Source organism: Coenobita brevimanus, chromosome 4 (assembly GCF_032717465.1).
Source record: "Coenobita brevimanus isolate Jiangsu-jjx chromosome 4, ASM3271746v2, whole genome shotgun sequence".
Taxonomy (NCBI): Eukaryota; Metazoa; Arthropoda; class Malacostraca; order Decapoda; family Coenobitidae; genus Coenobita; species Coenobita brevimanus.
This window is the reverse complement of record NC_136957.1, coordinates 23,570,695-23,595,091: the sequence shown is the minus strand read 5'-3', so window position 1 is coordinate 23,595,091 and position 24,397 is coordinate 23,570,695. Positions and strand designations below refer to the sequence as shown.

The 24,397-nt window shown below is 40.3% G+C and overlaps 1 protein-coding gene across 1 annotated transcript in view; it reads right to left on the bottom strand.

Moving 5' to 3' along the window:
* Positions 1-23,941, bottom strand: part of LOC145396150 (uncharacterized) — a 37,626-nt gene extending 13,685 nt beyond the window's left edge. Inside the window, exons 1-4 of the mRNA XM_080269594.1 lie at positions 23,813-23,941; positions 2,300-2,459; positions 1,490-1,610; positions 574-708 (exon numbers count right to left, since the gene is read on the bottom strand). Of these exons, the coding sequence (XP_080125720.1) occupies positions 574-708; positions 1,490-1,610; positions 2,300-2,459; positions 23,813-23,941 (545 nt within the window). The remainder of the gene's footprint in view (positions 1-573; positions 709-1,489; positions 1,611-2,299; positions 2,460-23,812) is intronic.
* Between the last annotated feature and the right edge of the window lie 456 nt (positions 23,942-24,397).

Below are 24,397 nucleotides of genomic sequence, written 5' to 3'. Positions count from 1 at the left end.
GTATATTAGGATTATTACAGTACCGTATTTTTATTACCGGTATATATATATATATATATATATATATATATATATATATATATATATATATATATTTTTCTTGAAAAATCCTTCATGTATAAGTTAGAATCATATAAGTAAGATATTGCCTACACATTCTAGACGCTGAGTTCTCTAGGCTTTACTCATACACTAGAAAGGGTTTCTTCAAAGCTGAATTGTCGGATAGAAACAAGAATAAAATACAAGATGTCACTGTAGTGTACTGTAGGTACTTTACTGAAAAAGTCACGCATGAAGTGAATTGACTTTACCTTACTGCTCTATTGATTTATTTTACTTTATTAGTAACTTGAACTGACTTTGGCAGTCAGAGCAAAGTACAAGTCATCACTACTGTTGAGGTGTTAAGCGGTGCATGCAGTCATTACGCTAGTAAGAATGGTCATTAGTTGTTATGCTGAAATAAGCTGTCAGGCATATCAGTTGCAAAATCCTGTATATCAGTAGCAAAATGCAGTATGTTATTGTAAAGGTGTTAAAAAAGCCGTGCAAGAAATGAACTGACATTACTTTAAGTGTGAGGGCAGAGTAAACTTGGTCCTCACGTCTTCTCTGCGTATGCCAGGTATGGGTGCATCGACTGTAAGCACCACTGCTGAGAACCCTGCAGCCTCTGCTCTTCGCACTTGTTTGGCTGTTACTTCCCTGGTTTGGGAGTATAATGACTGGAGATATTATTCAGTAGTTTGGAGCTGACTGTTTGTAAAATTACTTTTCTTCCAAATCTTGTGCTTCAGTTGCCTCATTAATATGTTTTTCATGAGGTACTTTTTCTCTACCATATTCTCTGTACTGTGTTGTTTTATTGCATCATTTAATCGGTGTATGATGTGTTATGCAGAGTATATACAATCTATTGTTCAGCACACTAATTTTGAGATAAAGTTCAATCTTCTTGTATAATGCAATAAATACTGCAAATTACTTTTATATAATAGTGGTAGGTGGTGGCGACCATCATCCACTCTCTTGATGTAGTGCTGCCTACTTCTTCCTACACCTTTTTTTTCATTCTTTTTCTGTGTCTGCCTTCCTCTATTCCTATTTCTTCCATTTTTCCTTTCACCTTTTAATAATCTTCTTTCCATTTCAGCTGGCATTACATTGAGTGAGAAGCCTAATCGTTTTCTGTAAGCCAGAAAACCATTTACAACGTTGGATGGTAACCATATAAACAACCCATACGTGTTCCCTGTGTCATCAAGTGGGTTGGTGGAGGGTTAGTGCCCCTCCCCGTAAAGCAACTAAGGAAAAATGGCCAGCCCTTACGGGATTCTGGCGTCCGGCTACAGATACATAGAGGTTTATATTAGCTTTCCATAGTGTTTCTTCTATTTCCATGCGGTTCCCGTTGTTCTAGATTCTACAAACTTTTTTCTCCTCATCTATACACTAATTATAATTAGTTTTTGTCTCAGTTTCTTACCTGTCCTTGTAAATGTGGACCTGGAAAAAGCGTAGTGAGGATGGTGCGTGTTGAGCAACTTCCTCAATGCTGGATGTTGAGTAGGTGCTCATGGTAAAAACAGTGCCAAACCTTGCTGCGGCTGATTGGGGAAACAACAAGAATCTGTTTCAAGACATTTCCCTATTTCTTTGATGACTGGTACTGACTTAGACTTTGAATATTTTTCTTATTAAAGTCTGATTACAGAGTGTAAATTGTAGATACCGTATGTTTAAATGATGGTTGGAGGCTCTACTCTCCTGTATGTATAGTCTTCCTATAATCATTTTGGTAATCTTTATTCCCACCCAAAACTGGGTTGAGGTTGGATCCAGGAACATGGAAAAAAAAAAAAATGAAAGTGGCAGCCCTGTCAACAACAGTGGAATGGCCCACACAATCATTTACACATCATTCAAACCCATGGAGTGTTGGCTCCACCACTCAGGCTTAATCATCTGCTCAAAGTTTATTTTGTGATCTTATTAATGGACACACTTCACATTCCCTAGCAAGGTAGAATCATCTCACTGACTCTCAGGTTCAAAAGGAGGTGTCAAACTCTTAATTGTAATGTGCTGCTTCATATATACAGTACATCATCCAGCCAACTCAATCACTGTTACCAGCTTCAAGATCTTACCTTTGCACACACTCATTTACCACATCCATCCACTTAATAGAGTACCCTACCATTTACGCATCATATTCATTATAAAGTACAGTACAGTATTAGGTACGATATAGTAATGGCATTTGAACATAAAGGTTAAGTACTGTTAAGCTCACCTCTGGCATTAGCACACTCCCCATCCGTACTTGCCATCCTCTGCATGGCAGTGGGTGCAACGCCAATCGGTGCACTGACAGTGTGACCCAGTATGGTGGTGGACGTGCTTCTTTGGGACATATCACGCAGAAGCCGTGGACGAATGTACCACCTGGAAAACTAGGTGTGACTTGGCTTGTACGTACCAAAATATTTATGATATACCTGTGTGACAGGATGAATATATGGCTTTGAGTAATTCTTATTAATGTGTTTATTTTGAAGCATACCTAACCACCAATACACTTAAGAATTATTTTGTCTGCCACCAGTCTACTTGTTAAACTGGAGGAAGCATACCATCCAAAAAGGCAGTGCAATGTAGATATGAGTGTTTTAAGTTATATCTACTGAGTAAATTTCATAGTATTACATAAGGTGGAGATCATCCTTGAGGATGGAAAAAGGGTTCTGTGTAAATTCCACCCGAGTAAATTCCACCCACGAAGATTCCTCCATGAAAATTTCACCCATGCCATAAAACTGAAACGAAAATTTCACCCATGCCAAAAACTGAAACGAAAATTTCACCCATGCCAAAAACTGAAACGAAAATTCCACCCATCTAAAGTGTATTTATTAACTTCATCAGTCAGATATAAGTTACAAACACTAACAGTTATAACCTCGTCATAAGTATTTTATTTGCATCAAGTTAAAATGAGTGTAACTTATTGGCAATGTTCCCTAGAAAAGCCATCTTGTCATCACTGCTTTAACGTGTTACCAAATTGTTTATTCCTACATGCAAATATACAGTATTAACTTCATCGGCCAGGTACTACTTACAAAAACTGAAACAATTATAACTTCGTCATGAGTTATTTTATTTAGTCAACTTAAAATGAGTGTAAATTATCGGCAGTGCTCCTCAGAAAACCCATCATGTCATCACTACTGTAACGTGTTACCAAATTCTTTATTCGTGCGTTTGTAGTTTGGTATTTCTTGCACATCTTAATTGCATCACCTCTTCGAATGTGGGTAATCTTTGTTTGAATGATGGCTTCTCCACCGAGTGCCTTGCAGAGCTTTCACAGGTTTTGGTGTGTGGATGTGATGGATGAGCGCAAAGCGTTGTGAAAGCCTTCCATCCCATTGTTTTTCCTTGGGAGGTGGCTAAATATACGGTCTCTACCATTCCACATCTTTATGGGAAAAAGCGGCTGATCTCTCCTTCAACAAGCACCTCCTTCCCGCATAATTCCAGTGTAGGTATTTTCGACATATACGGGTAACTTTACACTCCCTATTGTCTTTCTTTCCTTCATTCTTTCCTCTTCCTTCTGCCTGTGGGTGACTCTACACTGAGTGACAAGCCAAATGGTATCCTGAACACCAGGAAACCATATACTACGCTGGGTGATAACCGTATAACCAAATTTTGGCGCCTGGTGGTTTAGTAGGTAATTACTGCGCTACCGTCAGATTGATCTGGTGAAGGTTTATATCCAAGGGGTGGTTGGGGTTGACTGCTCATATAATGCCACTCAGGGATGAGTGAGGTTGGTCATTCTCATCTTAAATGTCGGGACCAACTGCCTAGCCCCGGGCTCCTACGCTCCTCATGGGGCATGTAGGACTGGATGATGGATGGATGCAATATATTCAGCAGGGATGTCTTCATCATCAGACAGTTTCTCAAATGCATTAACAATATCGGCAACAGGCAAGATAGCCAATGGGGTGAAGTATTTCATATTAAGTGTGAAATTTACGTCTGTACTGTACCTCACTCGCACATCAGTGTCACATACTTTCCGCCAACATGACTGACCTAGATGAAACAAGCACCCAACAACTGAAGCAGATGGAAACAATGACGTGAAACCATTCTGCTTTGCCTTTTCAAAGTCCATCACACAATCACTAGGTTGAGCACTTGGACGAAGATCAAGAAGTGTAGAAAAAAAGGCCTCTATAGTTCACTTCATGTTTGTCTGCAAGTAGGGTAAACAAACGTGGAACCCAAGATTCTCCGATAATTGCACGTAAAGTGAACAGCTGACACCATATGTTTGGCGATGAATTGAATATCCCGTCACAAGCCCATGAACGAGATTTCTTGAGGTCATCCAAGGCGGCGTCTGTTGCGAATATTAAGATACGGTCAGAATCACCAACACCGCTATCGATAGCCAAGAACAATGAGCCATCCTCGAGACTCTTATATGAATCCTGAATTTCGAAACCATTCCGAGGAACTGGAAGAGCTGGGATTCCTGATGATTTTTTTTTCTCCAGTTTTAAAAGTTACGTTAAATTCCTTGAAGTGAGGGCAATTATGACCTCGTTATCTCAGCCAGTGGCTTACTGTCAGCACCAATAGCTTCCCGTGTGGTAATTATTCCCACATCTTGAACGGTATCTCCCATTGCAGTCATCATCCTTTGAGCTTCAATTCTTTCACAACCTGCTGGATGGTGGTGAGCGCCTGTCCTTGCATTTATTATGGGTTCCTCTGCGTCATGAACCGTATGAACTCGAGCTCTGCAGCCATTATAAAAATGTTCACATCGCCAGTAAATTTTCGTCTTGGTGGGGTTGTCTTGATGCATTTCATAAATACAGCTCTCCCTATCACAGCATTTCTTTTTGCCCTTTTCCAGTTTTAACAAATGACAAAGGCATCTTGGTTGTATCAAATACCAGGGAGTCACAAAACGGAGACAAGCAGCCTGAAGTTCAGGGCAGCCAACAGACAACTGTCAGACAACCAACCTGCAGCTGAGGACACGCAGCAGACAACTGATAGGCAACTCACCTCCAGCTCAGGGCAGGGTAATTATCGGGTGAACCATCTCCTGGATCAAATCAACTGTCACAAGGGAGCATCATCAGGTGAACGATTTGTTAGCTCAAAGCAACTCTCAGATGGGGGAATCATCGGGTGAACCATCTATTAGCTCAAAACAACTGTCAGATGGGGGAACTTTCGGGTGAACTATCTCTTAGCTCAAAACAACTGCTAGATGGGGGAATCATTGGGTGGACGATCTATTAGCTCAAAAAAGCTGTTAAATGAGGGAATTATCGTAGGGGGAATTTTTCACGGGGGGAATTATTTTGAGGGAAATCTTGTGGGTGGAATGTTCGTTGGGGAAGTTTACCCGGGGGAACTTACGGTATACGGAAAGAAGACACTAGGAGGACAGAGATGGTAAAAAGTGAAGAAAAGAGAGCGGAAATGAAGAGCGAAAATGGATATGTTGATAGAAAGAACAACGAGAAGGGAATGTTAAAGAAGAATACACAAACAGAAAGAAGGGAGAAAAATAAGAATGAAGGAGATGTAGGGGAACGAATAGACATGAAGCAAATGGGAAGGAAGGAAAGGAAATGTATATAGAGAAAAAAGGGAGGAAAGGAAAAGGAAGAATACGGAACGGAGAAACAGGTATAAAGGGAAGGTGTAGCAGGCATCAGAAGGGATATCTTCAAAAATGGAGAGAAGGGAGAGGCAGCAAGAAAGTACAAGAGGAAAAAAAAAGGTTAAGAAAGAATGGAATGGTAAAAACAAAGAAAGAGGACGGGAGATTCACTTCAAAATGTGAGAGCAGAGTTGAAATCAATGAAGAACAGGGGGTGGACGTAAGGGTTATGAAAAGGGAGAATATGGATCATCAGGACAAAAATGAAGGATAGGAAATAAAGAATGTAGCTATACAGTTGAAGAATGGACATAAGGGACACAAATAATAGAAGATGAGTACAAAAGGGGGAATGTGATGGAGGAAAAAACATGGAAAAGAAAGAGGGTTAAAGGGAAAGAATATGCTTAAGAAAACTGATGAAAGAATGGGTAAGAAGAAGGCAGAAATAAAGTGAAACACTAAAACACTGGGAAGAAGAATGAAAAAAAAAAAAAAAGAAGGAAAATGGTGGAAGTGAAGGAGGAGAACGTGATAAAAGCAAACAATACAGAGGAAGGAAAAGCCAAAATGATACAAAAAAAAGAAAAAGAAAAAGAAGACCATGAAGGAGAGGAGAACGACTTGAATTTTGAAGAGAAGGAAAAGATTGATGAAAATGAGAAGCCATGTAAAAGAAAGCAATGAGACGAATATGGAAGAGCAATAAGGTGTATAGAATAAGAAAAAAAGAAAACTAGGAGCGACATTTAAAGGCTGAAGGGAATGGAGAAACTGAAGAAAAAGGAGAGGAGAGGAAAGGATACGAATAGCTGTTCGTCTGACCCCTCCAATTACAGACCAATAGCTGTCACATCTTCTCTTGGTAAGGTATTTGAAACTTTAATTAATAAGCACATTGTTAAACATCTTGAATCCAACAACTTAATTAGTGATAGACGATATGGTTTTCGCCACGAAAGATCCACCATTGACATACTCAATCTCTTAACTCATACCATCCAGATTAAAATCTCTCATAGGCCAAAGGAAAGGAATATATAGAAAAATAAAACGTGGAGAGGAAAACTTACGTAACCGGTACACGATTTTAAATAGAGAAGTAAAGAGGGAGATAAGAAAAGCAAAGAGAAGTTACGAAATTAAGGTTGCAAGTGAATCAAAAGAAAACCCCAAGGGTTTTCATCAAATGTACCGTACGAACAGAATCAGATGACATTACCAGTGAAGATAAAGAAATGTGCTCCATCCTAAATAATTATTTCATATCAGTATTCACCAAGGAAAATCTAAGCCTGGTCCCTCAAGCAGCAAATATTTACCATGAGAATACGGAAAATATTCTTAGTAAAATAACCATTAGTAAGGAGGACGTATTGAAAGAAATTAATAAGTTAAAACCACAAAAATCGCCAAGTCCGGACGATATATATGCAAAAATTATAAAAGAAACCAAAGAAGAATTATGTCAGCCACTTTTAACGTTATTTAATGACTCTTTAAGTTCAGGAGAAGTTCCAGAGGCGTGGAAAACCGCAAACGTAGTGCCCATCTTTAAAAAGGGTGATAAATCAGCTGCGTCGAATTATCGTCCGATAAGTCTAACGTCAATAGTAGGAAAAATGTTAGAGTCAATTTTGGCAAATAAGATTAGAGAACACTTAGAAAGATTTAATCTTATAAACGAAAGTCAGCACGGATTCAGGCAAGGACGATCCTGCCTCACAAATTTGTTGTCATTCTACTCGGAGGTCTATGAGGCAGTAGATAGCGATAAAGCTTACGATGTTATTTATCTGGACTTTAGTAAAGCTTTTGATAGGGTCCCACACGAAAGGTTAGTTAGAAAGGTTCGAGCACACGGTATAGACGGCGATATCTTAAAATGGATAGAATCCTGGCTGAAAGGACGAAAGCAGAGAGTATTAATAAATGGAACTAAGTCGGACTGGGGATTAGTAACTGGCGGTGTACCACAGGGTTCAGTACTCGGTCCCTTATTATTTATCATATATATAAATGATCTAGACTTAGGAGTCAATAGCAGCATCAGCAAATTTGCCGACGATACAAAAATAGGGCGTATCATTAACTCGACTGACGATTGCCATAACTTACAAAAAGACCTCGATACATTGTCCAAATGGTCTAAAACTTGGCAAATGGAATTTAACGTTGAAAAATGTAAAGTACTTAACGTAGGCAAGACCATTGGAGATACTAAATACAGCTTAGATAACAAAGAAATTAGCAAATCGGAATGCGAGAGAGATCTAAGAGTTATGATTAGTAACGACCTTAAACCAAGGCAACAGTGTATTAATGCGAGAAATAAAGCAAATAGGGTCCTAGGATTTATTTCGAGAAGCGTGAGCAATAGATCATCTAAAGTAATACTGAAACTTTATCTAGCATTAGTAAGGCCACATTTAGACTACGCAGTACAATTTTGGTGTCCTTACTATAGAATGGATATTAATTCGTTAGAAAATGTACAGAGAAGAATGACTAAAATGATACATGACGTCCGGAACCTGTCATATGAAGACAGACTGAAAAGACTAAATCTGCATTCGCTAGAGAGGCGTAGAGTAAGGGGAGACTTAATTGAGGTGTTTAAGTGGATGAATGGTATAAATAAGGGAGATATTAGCAAGGTACTTAAAAGTGAGCATACAGGATAGAACTAGAAATAATGGTTTCAAACTAGAAAAATTCCGTTTCAGTAAGGAAATCGGTAGAAATTGGTTTGGTAATATAGTAGACGAATGGAATAAGCTACCTAGTAAAGTAGTTGCTGCCTCTTCCATTGAGAGTTTCAAGCATAGGCTAGATAAGCATATGACAAATAAGGGGTGGATATAGAATAAAGAAAATCTTATAACCAATACTAATTCAAAAAATTTTCTTTTCAGGTTACACTATGATAGTCTCTATTCTCCTTTCACACTTTCCTGTAAAATGTCCACGCCAGTTTTTCTATACGGCGTGGTGTTCTTTCTGACCTTTTCCTGCCGGCTTCGGCTGGAGGGATTGGAGGGCGGGGGAGAGCCTTCTTCTTTGCTATCCTTATCTCATTCTAGTAGTTCAGTTACTCTTCTAGGAGCTGCCTAGCATGGGCCAACCGGCCTACTGCAGTTATCCTCTCTTCTTATGTTCTTATCCATCAATCAATTGATCTTTTTGGAGAAACTCATGCAGTTGCTCTTGATATCTCTAAAGCTTTCGACAGAGTATGGCACCGTTCCCTGCTGTCCAAACTCCCTTGCTATGGACTAACGTCTTTTGTTCCTTTGATTTTTTCTTATTTTAGTGACAGGAAAATAAGGGTAAAAGCAGATGATGTATATTCGAATTTCCACTCAATTAACGCCGGCGTGCCGCAGGGATCAGTTCTGGCACCAACCCTATTTCTGGTTCATATTAATGATCTCTTATCTGTCACTCACAATCCCATTCACTCATATGCAGAGGACTCAACACTACATAGTTCATTCACACTCAGACATCCATTTACAAAGTCTAATATCTCTACCTCTCAACTCTGTACAGCCATCTCCATAAATCAAGATCTAGCTACAATCAGTGAATGGGGACAAAACAACCTTGTCTCTTTTAATGCTAGTAAAACTAAATATATACAGTTTACTAATAGACAGATATTGCCAGATTCGTACATTACCTTCAGTGCTACTAATATTCCCATCTCCAAAAGTATTGAAATTCTTGGTGTCTCACTTAACAGTGCCCTCAGCTGGATCTCTCATGTCAGATCACTTGCTAAAACCGCCTCAAAGAAACTTGGATTATTGTACGGAGTCCATAACTTCTTCACCGATGAGCAGTTGGCTATAATTTATAAGAGTCATGTGCGCTCTCAGCTTGAATATTGCTCACCCTTGTGGAATGGTTGTGGAGAGGTTGCATTAAGACAACTAGACAAAATTCAGAATAAAGCTGTTAGAATCATTAAGAACCCTGCCATTACATATAAACTACCTCCCCTGCAAGTAAGAAGGAATGTTGCCTCCCTTGCATTATTTTACAGATATTTTTTTGGCAAATGCTCAGACGAAGTTGCGTCCATGGTGCCACCTCTCCATGCCTTCCCTCGTGCTACACGGGCATCTGGTAGCGCTCATGACTGGAATGTCACTCAACCATATTGCAGAACTTCTGCCTATCAGAATTCTTTCATTCCCCGAACTGCATCTCTCTGGAACTCGCTTCCCCAGAGTTGTTTTCCTCCAAATTTCAACCCACAACTGTTCAAGTCTAACTGTTACAGATATTTTATGAACAGAGGACACCAGTAATCTGGTGTATGGATTATTTTTTTTTACCCATTTGTTTTTCCTTCCTCCGTTGTTATTTATAAAAAAAAAAAAAAAAAAACATGGAAAGAGCAATACAGAGTAAGGCAGGGGGAGGAGGAAGATTTCATAAAGAAGAAACACCTGAAGAACGTAAGGATGGGAGATGAAAGGAAACAAACATCTGGGAAAATATAGACAGAAAATATGGAGATATAAATATAAAAAGAGAAGACGGGAGAAAAAGTAATAGAGACGAAGAAGAAGGACTGGGGAGGAATGATAGAAAGTAAAGAGAAACGATAGGAAAGATAAAAATATAACAATGAAAAAGAAATGAGGAGGGAAGTATAACAAACAAAAAGAATTGTGGAGGAAGAGAGAAAAGAGAATAAAAGACAGAATGGGGGAGTGAAAAGGAGGAATAAATCAAGCAATGTGATATAGGTATGGGGAAGAGAAAGAAAGACAGTAATAAAAAAGAAATAGGTGGTAGGAGGAGGAAAACAGAAAAAATAACAGGGAAAAGGAAGGGGAAAGAAAGAAAGAAAGATAAAGACATTGTCAGAGAAAGAAGGGAGGGGGAAGAAGTAAGGAAGACAGAATGGTAGCAAGAAAGAGAAAGAAGGAAGGAGGAGGAAGAGTCAGACAGGAGGGAGAAGGAAGGAGAGTTACACAGGCCGACAAAACCCACAAACTTTACCGACCCATTGATGTGATGAACCCAAAAGTTAACTGGAAAACTTTTCCATTGTGGCTGAAGTAAAACAAAAGGATACTGCAGTGGAAGACTCCCCACCCCTTTCCAAACCCTTTGGCCATGAACCCTCTAGGGGGGAGCTGAAATATTTTGTTCGATTGACATGGTTGTGGGAAATTTTATAGGAAGAGTAGACACTGTAGTTTATTTGCTTTTATCCATGGAAACTGGGTCACTTCTGAAAATTAATACCAAGTTGTGGCTGCGTGAAGTTCAAAGAGCCTTAGTTCTGCAGTGGGAATCAGTAATTTTGGCCATCTATTTTAATGATGTTTGACCAGCGCCTGAGCTAAAGGGCAATGCATTTTTGTTAGATAAGGACAAACGAGCTATTGCACAGATAACGGAATTGTTGACAAAGCAAAGTTCAGGTTAACATAAAAGTAGATATATATATTTGGGTTGCACTGCCATTAATGCATGCAAGTGATAATAACAATAATCATCATCATCATAAGTATTATTATTACTACTATTATTATTATTATTACTATTATTATTATTGTTATTACTATTATTATTATTATTATTGGTGGAGGGTTAGTGCCCCTCCCCGGAAAACAACTAAAACAAACAAACAATAAGCCTCGGACAAGGACTGACCAAACGATGACGACCAAGGACCGGACAAAGGACATGGTTATCGGAACGTGGAATGTAAGGGGAGCGAATGATGAGGTGAAAGAGAGAGAGAGATTGTCCAGGTGCTTGAGGGTGCGAAAGTGGATGTATGTGGAATAACTGAAACAAAATGGGGAGGAGAAAGTGTGAGAGAATGGGAGTATGGATGGGGTATTTGTGCAGGAGTAGGTGAGAATGAGAGGGCAAAGGAAGGAGTATGTATAGTTGTGAGTAAAAGATGGAAGAAGAGCATAAGACAGTATGGATCAGTTGGGTCAAGGATTGTGTGGGTAAAGTTGAAAGTTGGAATACAAATGTGGGCGATTGTGTGTGTGTATCTGCCAATGCAAGATCGTGCTAGAAGAGTGAGAGAAGAGTTCTGGACAAATGTAGAAGTGTGCATGGAAAAGTTTGGAAGGAATGAGAGAGTGTTTTTGATCAGTGATATGAATGGGAATGTGAAAGTGGATGGAATAGTTGGTGAGTGGGGTGTGCCTGCTGAGATAGATGAGAAAGGGAGTGCGTTAGTGGACATTTGTGCTGGGAGGGGGTTGGTGATAGCCAATACCCTCTTCAGGCATAAAATGATCCACAGGTATACATGGCGAGTGATGAGAAAGGTGGGTGGTGAACTGAATGAAAGGAAGGCAATGATTGATTATGTGTCAGTGGATGAAAGGATGCGAAGATGTGTAATGGATGCAAGAGTTTATAGAGGTTGGGGGAGTGGACTTTCTGACCACTACTTGGTGGTGACCAGAATTAGGATTCAAGTAAGATGGAGGAATAGAAGAAGGGAAAGACGAGAGGAATGAGTAGTTGCAAGGAGAGTGGAAAGGTTACAAGAGGTTGAGAAAAAGGCAGAGTATAAGAGAGAAGTGGAGGAACGATTGGGCAAATATGAATTGGAGCAGATGGGAGACGTGAAAGGTGTGTGTGGGATATTTACAGAAGAAAAAATGTGCAGCACATGATGTGGTGTGTGGAAGGAAGAAAAGACGGAGGGGGTTGCAAAGAACAGCGTGGTGGACTGAAGAGGTGAGACAGGCTGTGGCACAAAAGAAGAAAGCATACAATGAATGGATGAGAAATAGGAGTGTGGAAGAAGTTGAGAGGCAGAAGAGAGAGTTATATGTAGAAAGAAAGAGGTGAAAAGATTAGTAAGAGAGAGTAAGAAGAGATTGGATGAGGAATTAGGAAGGAATGTGAGAGTAAAGTGGAGGGACTGTAAGAAAATGTTCTGGAAAGAGGTGAAAAGAGTAAGACAGGGTGGAAGTGACGTTAGCAGGGGAGTGAAAGATAAAAATGGTAGATTACTAGTGGAGAAGGGAGAAAAAGTGAGCAGATAGAGAGAACACTTTAGGGAATTGTTGAACATAAAGGATGGAAGTAATGCGAGTATAAGTGGCTGGGGAATGGCTGGGAGAAGGAGGGAGGTGAGAAGACAGGAAGAAATCAGTAGGATAGAAGTTGTGGAAGCAATGAAGAAAGTTAAATAGGGAAAAGCCCCAGGAATTGATGGAGTGTGTGGTGAAATGCTGAAGCATCGGGGAGAGAGAGTAGTAGAATGGATGTGGAAGATGTGCAGATTGGCCTAGGAGGAAGGTAGAGTCCCGGAGGATTGGAAGTCAGGTATTATTATTCCCTTGTACAAAGGAAAAGGGGAAAAAGAAGTGTGTGGTAATCATAGGGGCATTTGTCTTCTTAGTATAATAGGAAAAGTGTATGGTAGGATACTTATTGACAGAGTTAGAGAAAGAACAGAGAAATTAGTTGGAGAAGAACAGGAGGCTTTAGGAAGGGAAGAGGTTGTGTAGATCAGATATTCATTCTTAGATCTTTAGTGGAAAAGTTTCTAGAGAAGGGAAAGAAGTTGTATGCGGCTTTCATGGATTTGGAGAAAGCATATGACAGGGTGGATAGACAAGGATTGTGGAAAGTGTTAAGAATATATGGAGTAGATGGGAAGTTGTTGAATGCTGTGAAGAGTATGTACGATGGTGCGAAGGCTGCAATGCGTGTGGATGGTGAACTAAGTGAATTTTTCTCTTTGAAAGTTGGGTTGAAACAGGGATGTGTCATGTCTCCATGGTTGTTCAATTTTTACATGGATGGGGTAATAAAAGAGGTACAAGGTAGGGTAGTGGATGTTGGAGTGGCCCTGGTGAGAGAGGATAGTGTTTGGAAACTCCCTGTACTGTTGTTTGCAGATGATACTCTGTTGTTGAGTGAAGACGAAGGGGAGCTGCAAGGCTTGGTGGATGAGTTTGGGAGTGTGTGTAAGAAACGGAATCTAAAGGTGAATGTAGGGAAGAGTAAAGTGATGGTCTTTGAGAGAGGTGAAGTCAGTGAATGTACAGCGAGGTTGGATGGTGAGGAATTGGAAAATGTGAGTACGTTTAAGTACTTGTGTAGTGTGATGAATAAGGATGGAGGTTTGGAGGATGAAGTGCGTGAAAGGGTACAGCAGGGAAGAAAGGTTGCTGGTTCTTTGAAAGCAGTGATAAGAAACAGGGAAGTGAGCATGGAAGTGAAAAAGTTACTACATGACAGTATTGTGATACCAACTCTAACGTACGGAAGTGAAGCTTGGACGTTGTTGGAAGGACACAAGTCAAGAGTGAAAGCAGTGGAAATGAGTTATTTAAGAGGAGCCTGTGGAGTCACATGGAGAGACAGGCTGATGAATGAGGATATAAAGGACTGTTGTGGTGTGGATGTGGATGTGATAGGAAGCGTTATGAGGAACACACTGAGGTGGTTTGGCCATGTGGAGAGGATGGAGGGTGAAAGACTGACGTAGACAGTGTATGTGAGTGAGGTGGAGGAGGGAAGAGGGAGGGGGAGGCCGAGGATGAGATGGAGGGATGGGGTGGAGAGGTATATTAGAGAGGGGGGTGTGAGTTGGGAGCAGGGCAGTGAGATGGCGGGGGACAGGGCGACTTGGAGGCGATCTGTTTGTGGTCACCCCAAACGGGATTGAGGCGTCTGGGAATAGAATAGATAGATAGAATAGATTAAGGCCTCCACATTTTGTGGATTCTTACTGATTTTATAGATTTTTTTTTTTTTTTTTGAGGAGATCTAGAAGTCTGGCATTCCAAGACCGTTCGAGATAAAGACTTGAAATTTTCAGGATTGATGTATCTTGGTTGCAGGCTTCTTTTGACTCAATTTTTTTTCCTAGCACTAGCAATGCACATGCTTTGTCTATGGAATTTTTTTCAATTTTTGCTCTCTTCTGCAGCAAAAACTACTGAACTGATTGTTTTGCAAATGTTCTTGCATGTAGTCGTCAACATATATTAGCGCAGCTGGGTTCTGATACAGAGATCCAACAAAAACTTTTTGAGATATTGAAGAAATCAAAATGGCTGCCTCATGCCGGAAAGTGCTAAATAGGAAAGATTTTGGCCAATTTAAACCTAACTGGGTGGAAATGTAGTGGGTCATGAGTGAACATGATACGCATCGTATGAATGACCCTGACCTTGATATCAAGGTCACAGGTCAAAATCCATAAAAAAATTTGAGTCAGTCCCTTAATATTAGGCCAACAATGATAACAGTATTTTGATCTGGAAAGTGGAGTTCTTTGAATAATGCTTCAGCCATTTCAAAATTCTACTTATTATTATCATTATTATTATTATTATTATTATTATTTGTTATTATTATTATTAAGCTTTGCCATATATATGGCAAATCTTATTCTTTTTGTAAGTATTATTAAGTTTCGCCATATACAGTATATGGCGAAGCTTATTGTTTTGGTAAGCATTATTGGTTTTTCCTGCACTTTTTTATTAGATCTTGATGATATCATACAGCAAGGTACCCAAGTGTAAAATGCTGCACATACTTCTTCCGTAAATATCCTACACACACCTTCCACGTCTCCCATCTGCTTCAATTCATATTTCCCCAATCGTTCCTTCACTTCTCTCATATACTCTGCCCTTTTCTCATCCTCTTGTAACCTTTCCACTCTCCTTGCAACTACTCCTTCCTCTCGTCTTTCCCTTCTTCTATTCCTCCATCTTACTTGAATCCTAATTCTGGCCACCACCAAGTAGTGGTCAGGAAGTCCACTCCCCCAACCTCTATGAGCTCTTGCATCCATTACACATCTTCGCATCCTTTCATCCACACACACATAATCAATCATTGCCTTCCTTTCATTCAGTTCACCACCCACCCTTCTCATCACTTGCCATGTATACCTGTGGATCATTTTATGCCTGAAGAGGGTATTGGCTATCACCAACCCCCTCCCAGCACAAATGTCCACTAACGCACTCCCATTCTCATCTATCTCAGCAGGCACACCCCACTCATCAACTATTCCATCCACCTTCACATTCCCAACTTTACCATTCATATCACCAATCAAAAACACTCTCTCATTCCTTCCAAACTTTTCCATGCACACTTCTACATTTGTCCAGAACTCTTCTCTCACTCTTCTAGCACGATCTTGCGTTGGCGCATACACACACACAATCGCCCACATTTGTATTCCAACTTTCAAATTTACCCACACAATCCTTGACCCAACTGATCCATACTGTCTTATGCTCTTCTTCCATCTTTTACTCACAACTATACATACTCCTTTGCCCTCTCATTTTCACCTACTCCTGCACATATACCCCATCCATACTCCCATTCTCTCACACTTTCTCCTCTCCATTTTGTTTCAGTTATTCCACATACATCCACTTTCGCACCCTCAAGCACCTGGACAATCTCTCTCTCTTTCAACTCATCATTCGCTCCCCTTACATTCCACGTTCTGATAACCATGTCCTTTGTCTGGTCGTTGGTCGTCATCGTTTGGTCAGTCCTTGTCCGAGGCTTATTGTTTTTTTTTTTGTTAGTTGTTTTCCGGGGAGGGGCACTAACCCTCCGCCAACCCTTTTAGCAGGGATACTGAGGGAGTATTCTTGAAAAAAAACTCTACCCCCAGGGGGTTCTACCTTATATTTGTCAATTATACTTTTTTTCAAATTCCTTTCTTCCTCTCTACGTATTATTTTATATTCATTTCTAGTTCTATATTCTTCCTTTGTTCTATTATTACCTCTCTCCAGTTGTTCTATGCAATGCCCCTCTCTTTTCTTGCTATATACACCTTCTGTTAAACCAATCCTTTTTCCTGTTTTCTTTTCCACTTACTCTAGGCATATATTTTTCCACTCCCAAATATAGAGGTCTAGAAAGATATACCACTTCCTCTGTATCTCTTGTTTCTCTGAATTTTCTCCAATCCCCATTTTCGAAAATTTTTCTCAATCCTGTAAAGTTTGCTTTCCCAAAGTTGTATCTTCCCTGCCTATAAAGCTGATCTCTTGGCACCATGTTCCGTTTTATCATTTGAAACTCAATGGCCACATGAACACTTTTTCTAGTAGGACACAGATATTTCAAAGATTCAATTATGTCGGGTTCTGCCGCGTCATCACCTCTCAATCGTGTCTCTTCTTCGACCCACTGGGTCATTACATTATTCATTGCTATATTCAATATACTGCCCCACGAAACTTCACTTAGCTTCCTAAGTCCCATTCCTCCTAGTTCACCTCTTTGCAATTAAAATCACCCATTAGAATTATGTTGTTGCTTATCTCAATCACTTTCTGTAGATAACTAACCATGTCTGCCAACATCAGGTGTTCATTGTCATTTCCTTGCCCTTGTCTTAGGTGGAATATATACTAAGCTACTGCCATATCTCTCTTGCCATTCTCTCCAGTTTCTAATTTTATATTTATCATTTCAGCCCTACCCGCTCCCATTTCCACAGTATCCACATTTACGTTGTTCTTCACTGCTCTCATCACTCCTCCCGTTTTTTCTTTTATGTCTTCTCCACAGTTTGTATTTACCATCTCCCATTTGGATACCAATATCCTTTCTTAACTTGGTCTCTACAAAACACACAACATCTGGTTCATGTATCCACAAGAAATCGTTAACTTCTAACCTTGCCGATTTACACCATCAACGTAAGTATCTGCCACTTTCAAACTTTCTTTCGCCGTTTTTCATTCCCTTTTCTCTCCCTCTCTCCGTCAGTACCACTTCCCCAATTTCTGATCCATAACTCTCCAATGGAACACCATCTTCTCTTCCTCTGTTGTCTGTTCGTTTTGTGCCTTTGCTTCCTTTACTAACTCCTTTATTTTAGCCTGGTTCTTTCTTCCTCATTTGCATCTCTCCTTATCCAAACATTCTTGAACTCCTCTTTTTCTGATAATTTCCATGTTCTGTTGAATATTTCACTTGTTGTTGATTGGTGGTCCTGGAGTGCGAACGTGTTTGGTGTTTGCTCCAAAGAATTTCTTTATTTTCAATCATTTCTTTTTCAAAATACTACAACTGATCTTTTACCTAAGCCGCATTTTCGGGGGCCACTTTGGACCGGTTTAGACTGGTCTTTACTCATAAGTGATCGCGAGAATGGGCTAATGTCAGTCCGATCCTACTACTGGCTGCATAAGTGACTGGGCGTGGCCTAGAAGAATGTAAACAAATGTTGGGGAGTAATGTTGATTACACAAATTCCATGCTTCCCCTCGATTTTTATCTCGGTCAGCAATGCTTTAATAATCTTATTTCGTGCGATCTGTAGTTTTACAAAGCCTCTACTTCATGGTAGATTTATTTGGTTCCTTTCTTGGATGATCACGGGCTTCTGCTGGCGTTAAAATTGTAATTTAACCCCCTCCCCATCCCGACGTTTTCTGGGCAGTGGTACACCCCAACCCCAACATTTTTGGACCTTTTTCTTTTGGCTCAAACATCCGCTTTTGGTGAGAAACATTGAAAATTCATAGAGAAATCGCTCACCTGAGGTTTAAAATACTCGATCCAGGTAGGAGTACCTCCTTACCTTACAAGGTTTTCTATCAGGCTGGCTGCACAGAAAACGAGTTCTATGGGAGGATAACTATTCCACATCACTCATAAACGGTATTTATTTATTTATTTGGTACAAATTTATATGTAATACGAGAGTATATTGGTTTTCAAACGGTAATATAGGCATTATAAGCATTGTTTCACTCACTAACTCATCACCATTCCTGACCTTTTTTTTGCCACATTGCCTGATCATAAATTCTGACTGTTTCTTCCTCTAATGTTTGTCCTCCACATTGTCATCGATTGGGGAATCACTCTGGCCCTGAATTTCGTACCGTGGCATGACATGGCTTTACTGCCCAGGTCACTGACAACAGGTGAATTGCTGAGAAAAGGGCATGCTGGGGGGGGGAAGAGGTCATGCTGGGTAAGGCATTGTCTCTACCTGGCATCTTGTAGAGGAAGGTGTCCCATGTATACGTGCCAAAAATCACTCGCGAAAATTGAAAATTGTGCAAATTAGGGACCTTGCAATGTTGCCGCATTAATTTACGTCTCCGGGATATGAGTGCACATCATGTGAGGACGTGAATTCACGTCTCCGGGACGGGGTGAGTTAAAACAAACCTTATTCCCAAGTCCGTCATTGTTGACCATCGATGCTTACACCCTGCCATGGACGCTCCTGGCCTCCTTCTTGGCTGTTGCTGATGCGCATACGTTTGTGTGCAAACCGGTCTCGCCTAGGCTAGCTTGTGGGGCAGGACTGCTTTGGACCTGTCTGTACCAGTCTAACTGTCTCGCCAGAACAGCAATAAGACTGGTCTATACCGGTCGATACCTGTCTAAAAGCCTCACGAAAATGTGGCACTAGTCAGTGCTGGGCAGTTGAGAGTGAAGAATTGAGGATGTTGCGAACTGGAAATGACGATGGATATTCAGTTGCTTCACCCCTGATAGGTTCTCAACAACAACAGGCAAGCAGGAGTGGCAATGTCAAAAGAGGAAAAGATGTTTGTGGTCACTGTGACAACACAGTTACTAGCAGAGGCAAAGGTTGTGATGGTTTGTTCTGATTATTGTCGCTTTTGGGGGGAATGCCACATGTGAGGGTATGAGCTTAGATAAGTATAAAATGTATAGTAAGGTTGCTCAGCAGGTCCCCATTTTGTCATACTATATTAGGCTACTCTGTGTTTAATCACGTAAACAAGTTTCAGGAGAAATACTTAAACAGCTGTGATCGATCAGACAGAAGATTGAGGAAAATTCTCATAGAATTAGTGTCTTGGAGGAGGCAGTTACAAGGCAAAATAGTGTAATGGAATCCAAAATATGGGATAAGATAGAGAACATTCTAGAGGACAGCACTGAAGAAAAGGCGAAGAGTGTATGAGAAACTGAAAGGGATAGGGCTGCTAGGTTGAAAAATGTGCCAATTATGAATGTGAACAAGTCAGATGCAACAACCAAAAACGAAAGAATTAAGCATGACAAAGACCTAATGGTGAAAATACTAAATGATCATATGGATCGGAATGAACCTAACCTGGAGGACAAAATATATATTTAGGTTGGGGAAGGTAGAGTCCACTGCTGGACCCAGACTGCTGAAAGTATTTTTTGAGCAGGAAAGCTTAGCTAGAAAAGCACTCCGTCTTGCACCCAGACTGGATAGGCCCTATGTCCGGAGAAGAGGCCATCAAGAAAATCAAAGTTTTCCGAGATTATGCCAGGTGGATAGAGACGACGAGAGAGCTGGTGAATGAAGCAAAAAACAGGAATGAAGATCTGAAGAAAGATAATGTGAATAATTTCAAGTGGATAATTTGAGGGGAGAAGGTGGTGAAGGTTAAAGTTGACTTTAAGAGGAAGCAAAATTTGTAAAAGAGTGCCACACCACTGTTTCGGAACCAAAGAAATTCAAATGTATTAACGAAAATGTTGATGGTATTGTAAATAAGGTGATGGAATTTCAAAACCTTGTAGCCAAATAGGACCCCTATGCAGTGAGTCCTCGAAATACGAAAATGCAAAATACGAATTTTCGATGGTACGAAATCGATTAATGTAGGACAAATTCCACAGTACGAAAATATGTCTCTATCGTATGAAAATCGATACTCGACATGAAAGGAAATGCAGAGATAGCCTGATTATCCAGACTATATGATGTGAAGTGCCTGAATAGTCTGAAATCACGATTAATCTGGTGGAAACAAAACACAGGTACAGTTAGATTGATTTATTTACCGGTAAATGTACAATGAAAGACACAACTACCTTCCCAGTTCAGTCTGAAGAAAATTTACACCAGGCGAAATACAATGAAAACCCTGTTTCAACTAGTGCGTGTTTCAAATGGTTCGATTTTTCCATGCTATATTCGTCAGACTTTGGGAAGATACTTGTGTCATTCATTGTACACTTGAAGCAGCAGAAAGACCTTACCAATTCAATTCATAATCCTCCAGCTTGTTTCTGTAATTTTCTGACAACTTTCAGTTTGGCAAATTACTTTTTCTTGCTGAAAAATTTCCTCCCCGTTATTATTGTCACTTTCCCCTACAATCGTTTCCAGCGCAGTGGAAGAAACTCAACGTGCAGGGTTGCCAGATTCCTGTGATCAAAAGTAGCAGAAACAGGTCTCAAAAGTAATGAATTTAGGTATAAAGTAGCCCAACATAATCATGGGCACTATATATACATACCGGTAGCTATCTATGCAGTATATATATACATATCTATCTATCTATCAAAATAATTTAACTTTGCACAACTTACTAGTTGAATGCTGCTCCAGTGCTCCTGTGAGGTTGTTCAAAGTGATGTAAGCCTAAATTTAACACAGACCTTCATTACTGCATTAATTAAATTTACTTCTTTTTCCTTAAATTATTTCATTTCCTTTACATTCTCGTAACTAAGGTGTTTTCTTCATAACAAAACATAACTCTTTCTTACTGTATGAACTTAGTCATTTTTTTCAGCTTAACAAAACTATTTTTGGCACTAAAGGAAAGTACTTTCTTGAGGATCTCAGTATAATTACATATTTAAATCATTAACCCCTAAAACGCGGCCATCGACAGCCGACCCCCCCCCCCCGGGTGGCGGGGTTGGATCGCGGTCTGAGTACCTGTAGGAAAATATTAGCCAAAAATCAGAGATTAACCCTAGAACATTATACTTGGTATGGCAGATAGTACTTACATTCAGCTTTCTCCAGAGACAGGTGTTGAGCCTTCATGGACTACCAAGGACTTGTGGAGACTTGCAAAGTTGGGTAACAAAATCTTCACTTTCACACCTCCAGCAACCCGGTTTCCCCTCTACCACAGCCTCATTCTGTCACAGTAAACTTTATACTACAACGTACAGGTAGTTTGGAATCCGTATTTGTACAATAAGCACTGAAAATAAGGCAAAAATCAACGAAGCGTACGGCCGACATGCAGCGCGGCGGCAGTCTTCCCGTCACTCAACAAACATTTCCATTTTCACAGCTAAAAACACGTATATTACATTATTTTCAAGGAAGGACATTAATGAATTGGAGAAGGTCCAACGAAGGATGAACGAGCTTGTACCTAAGCTCAGGGACCTAGAATATGGAGAGCGATGTGTTCAACTGGGCCTGACAACGCTGGAACAAAGAAGGCACCAAGGAGATTTATTGGAAACCTTCAAAATACTGAAAGAGATGGATAAAGTTGATCATAGTGTCTTCTTTGAATACAGTGAAAGCAGTACCCAGTCAAATACATGCAAGTTGAAAAAGAGAGGTCACTGGAGAACACCAGTTTGAGCAAATTCTTTCAGTGTAAGGGTTGTCAACTCTTGGAATTCTGTTCCTGAAAAGGTTGTTACTGCTCCATCCATAGGTGCTTTTAAAGCTGTTTTATATAGGTGGTTAACAAATAGGAGTTAGGGACTGTAGGTTGTGTAGGGCACTGTCCAGGTATTGGAGAAGTTCTGGAGATTCATTCCTGAAATGAATTTTGCATTCAAGAAGGGATGAGAGATGGGAGCCGCAAAAAAAAACATCAAGTCTCGTAACCTCACATATATTCGAACTAGGTAAGTCATGTGCAGGATCGCGTCTGAAGGTGGCCAGCCACTGAGTTTCAGCCAGCGTTCAATGGATCGTCTCCTCGAATGAAAGGCTGCTGTAGGCATCTCCGCCTCACACTTGTCTGGGGCAGCAGACGCAGGAATCCTAGGTGGAGGCTGCTACCGGGACATTAGCAATGCCAAGCTTTGCGCAACTTGGAGATGGCCTATTGGGCCTGATACAATGACCTGAGAGACGGCTGGAGCTGGGAGTGGAAGTGGGAAGCATGGGTGCCGGGTAGCCATTGCAGGCAGGAAGATAGGGCCGATCACCACACCATTACTCATCTCTCAATACATTCTGGTATGAGCGGGAAGGGCCCAGCTCTCTCATGCTGCCACCATGCAGTCCAACATATTATACAGTCCTTACAATAAATTTACAAAATACCTCCATTCATAAATAGGCTAGCTGGCAACTCCGACCCATAACTGAAAAATACCAGAAATACTGCAGCAAATCCCGCTTCTAAACACAGGTAAGGTGAGGTCGTGGGAACGGGATCTCATTTGACTGAAGATGTAGATGAGGAAGATGAACAGCAGCAGCAAAATATGGCCTTAAATCTTTTCCAACATCTTCCTAGACTTCGCCTTATGTTAACCCATTGACCTAGCTTTTTTTTTTATCAGATTTTAGTGGCTTCTCGGGCTTTGGTGGTCCGTTGTTTGCTATACCCACGCATTGTGGATCAAATTCAAAAGTTTTGTCTGTAATATCGGCTAATCCTATGAGGATATTCATTTGTCGTGGAGTTTTGTCATCATATTCCACATCTTCTGGCAGAGACATTACATTGAAGTTCACGGTAAGGGTCTAATGACCGAAAGACACAGGAAAGTTTTTGGCGCAGTGCGACACAATTCGAACTGAATCTTCAGTCCAGAAAATAAATTCAACCCTTAGACGGGGATTTACTTCTTCCATTTCCAAATCCAGATCTTTTGCGATATTCACTGGAAGGCTGCTAAAGGGACCTCCGGAGTCGATAATTCCTTCTCCACAAAATATCTTGCTTTGTTTGCCTTCAATCTTGATGTTTTCACAGCAACACTTTAATCGAAGGTCTTCTTTTGGCCGGATTTTCTTTGGTACTTTTCTCAAAGTTAACACTGGTGATATGGAAGACATGTTTAATTGTGCGTGACATTCTCTTAATAAGTCCATGCCAAGTATGGCTGAGTTACCATCAATAGTCCATCTTACAGTTACATTCATCTTGAATTTAACTTTGGCAGTCACCGTTTCCTCCTCTCCCTCCCTCGTCTTCGTCTCCTCCTTCTTCAACTTCACCTTCCTCTTCCTTCTCTTTGCAGCAGTTGCAAATTCCATATTCACTTTTTGAAGGTGGAGATATAATGATTATCAGTCACTTTAGGCAATAATTTTTCTTCTAAATGATGAAACTTCAGGAACTTGCCACTCACGCAAGTGCCGTGTGCCCCTGTGTCAATAAGGAATGGGACTCTAACTCCTTCGATTTTTACTTCTGTTATCAGCCTCTTATTACCGCCCTCATCGCAACGGCGTCCTATGGGTATGGTGTAACCCTTCATTTTTATGAGTCACAAATTATTGTGTAAAAATTTGACAATGTGGTTGCGTAGAAAATGCAGTAGACTATCGTATATACGAAATGAAACCCTGAAAAATATATTGTGTATCAGGAACTTTAAATTTATCTTGAAAATTATATGCACCTCTCAACCTCGCGAGAGCTATGGGAAGACTGCCGCGGCGCCGTCAAGGAGCCTACATTAGTAGAAGTTCCTGAGCCGAATTTAGTATGATCACAACAATAAGCACTTGTCACCACTGCTCTTAAAATAATATTTTACTAAATATGGTTAGACATGGGGAAAGGTAACTTATTGTAACTCAACCTTTTTTAAAGGTAATTAATTTTAATGCAGTTATACGAAGATACACTCCCAGGTGTGATTTTTCTTTTCTTTTTTTCTTTTTCCCGGTAACTAGTGGTCTAGTCATTTTGGCACCGTCGCAGCGAGTTC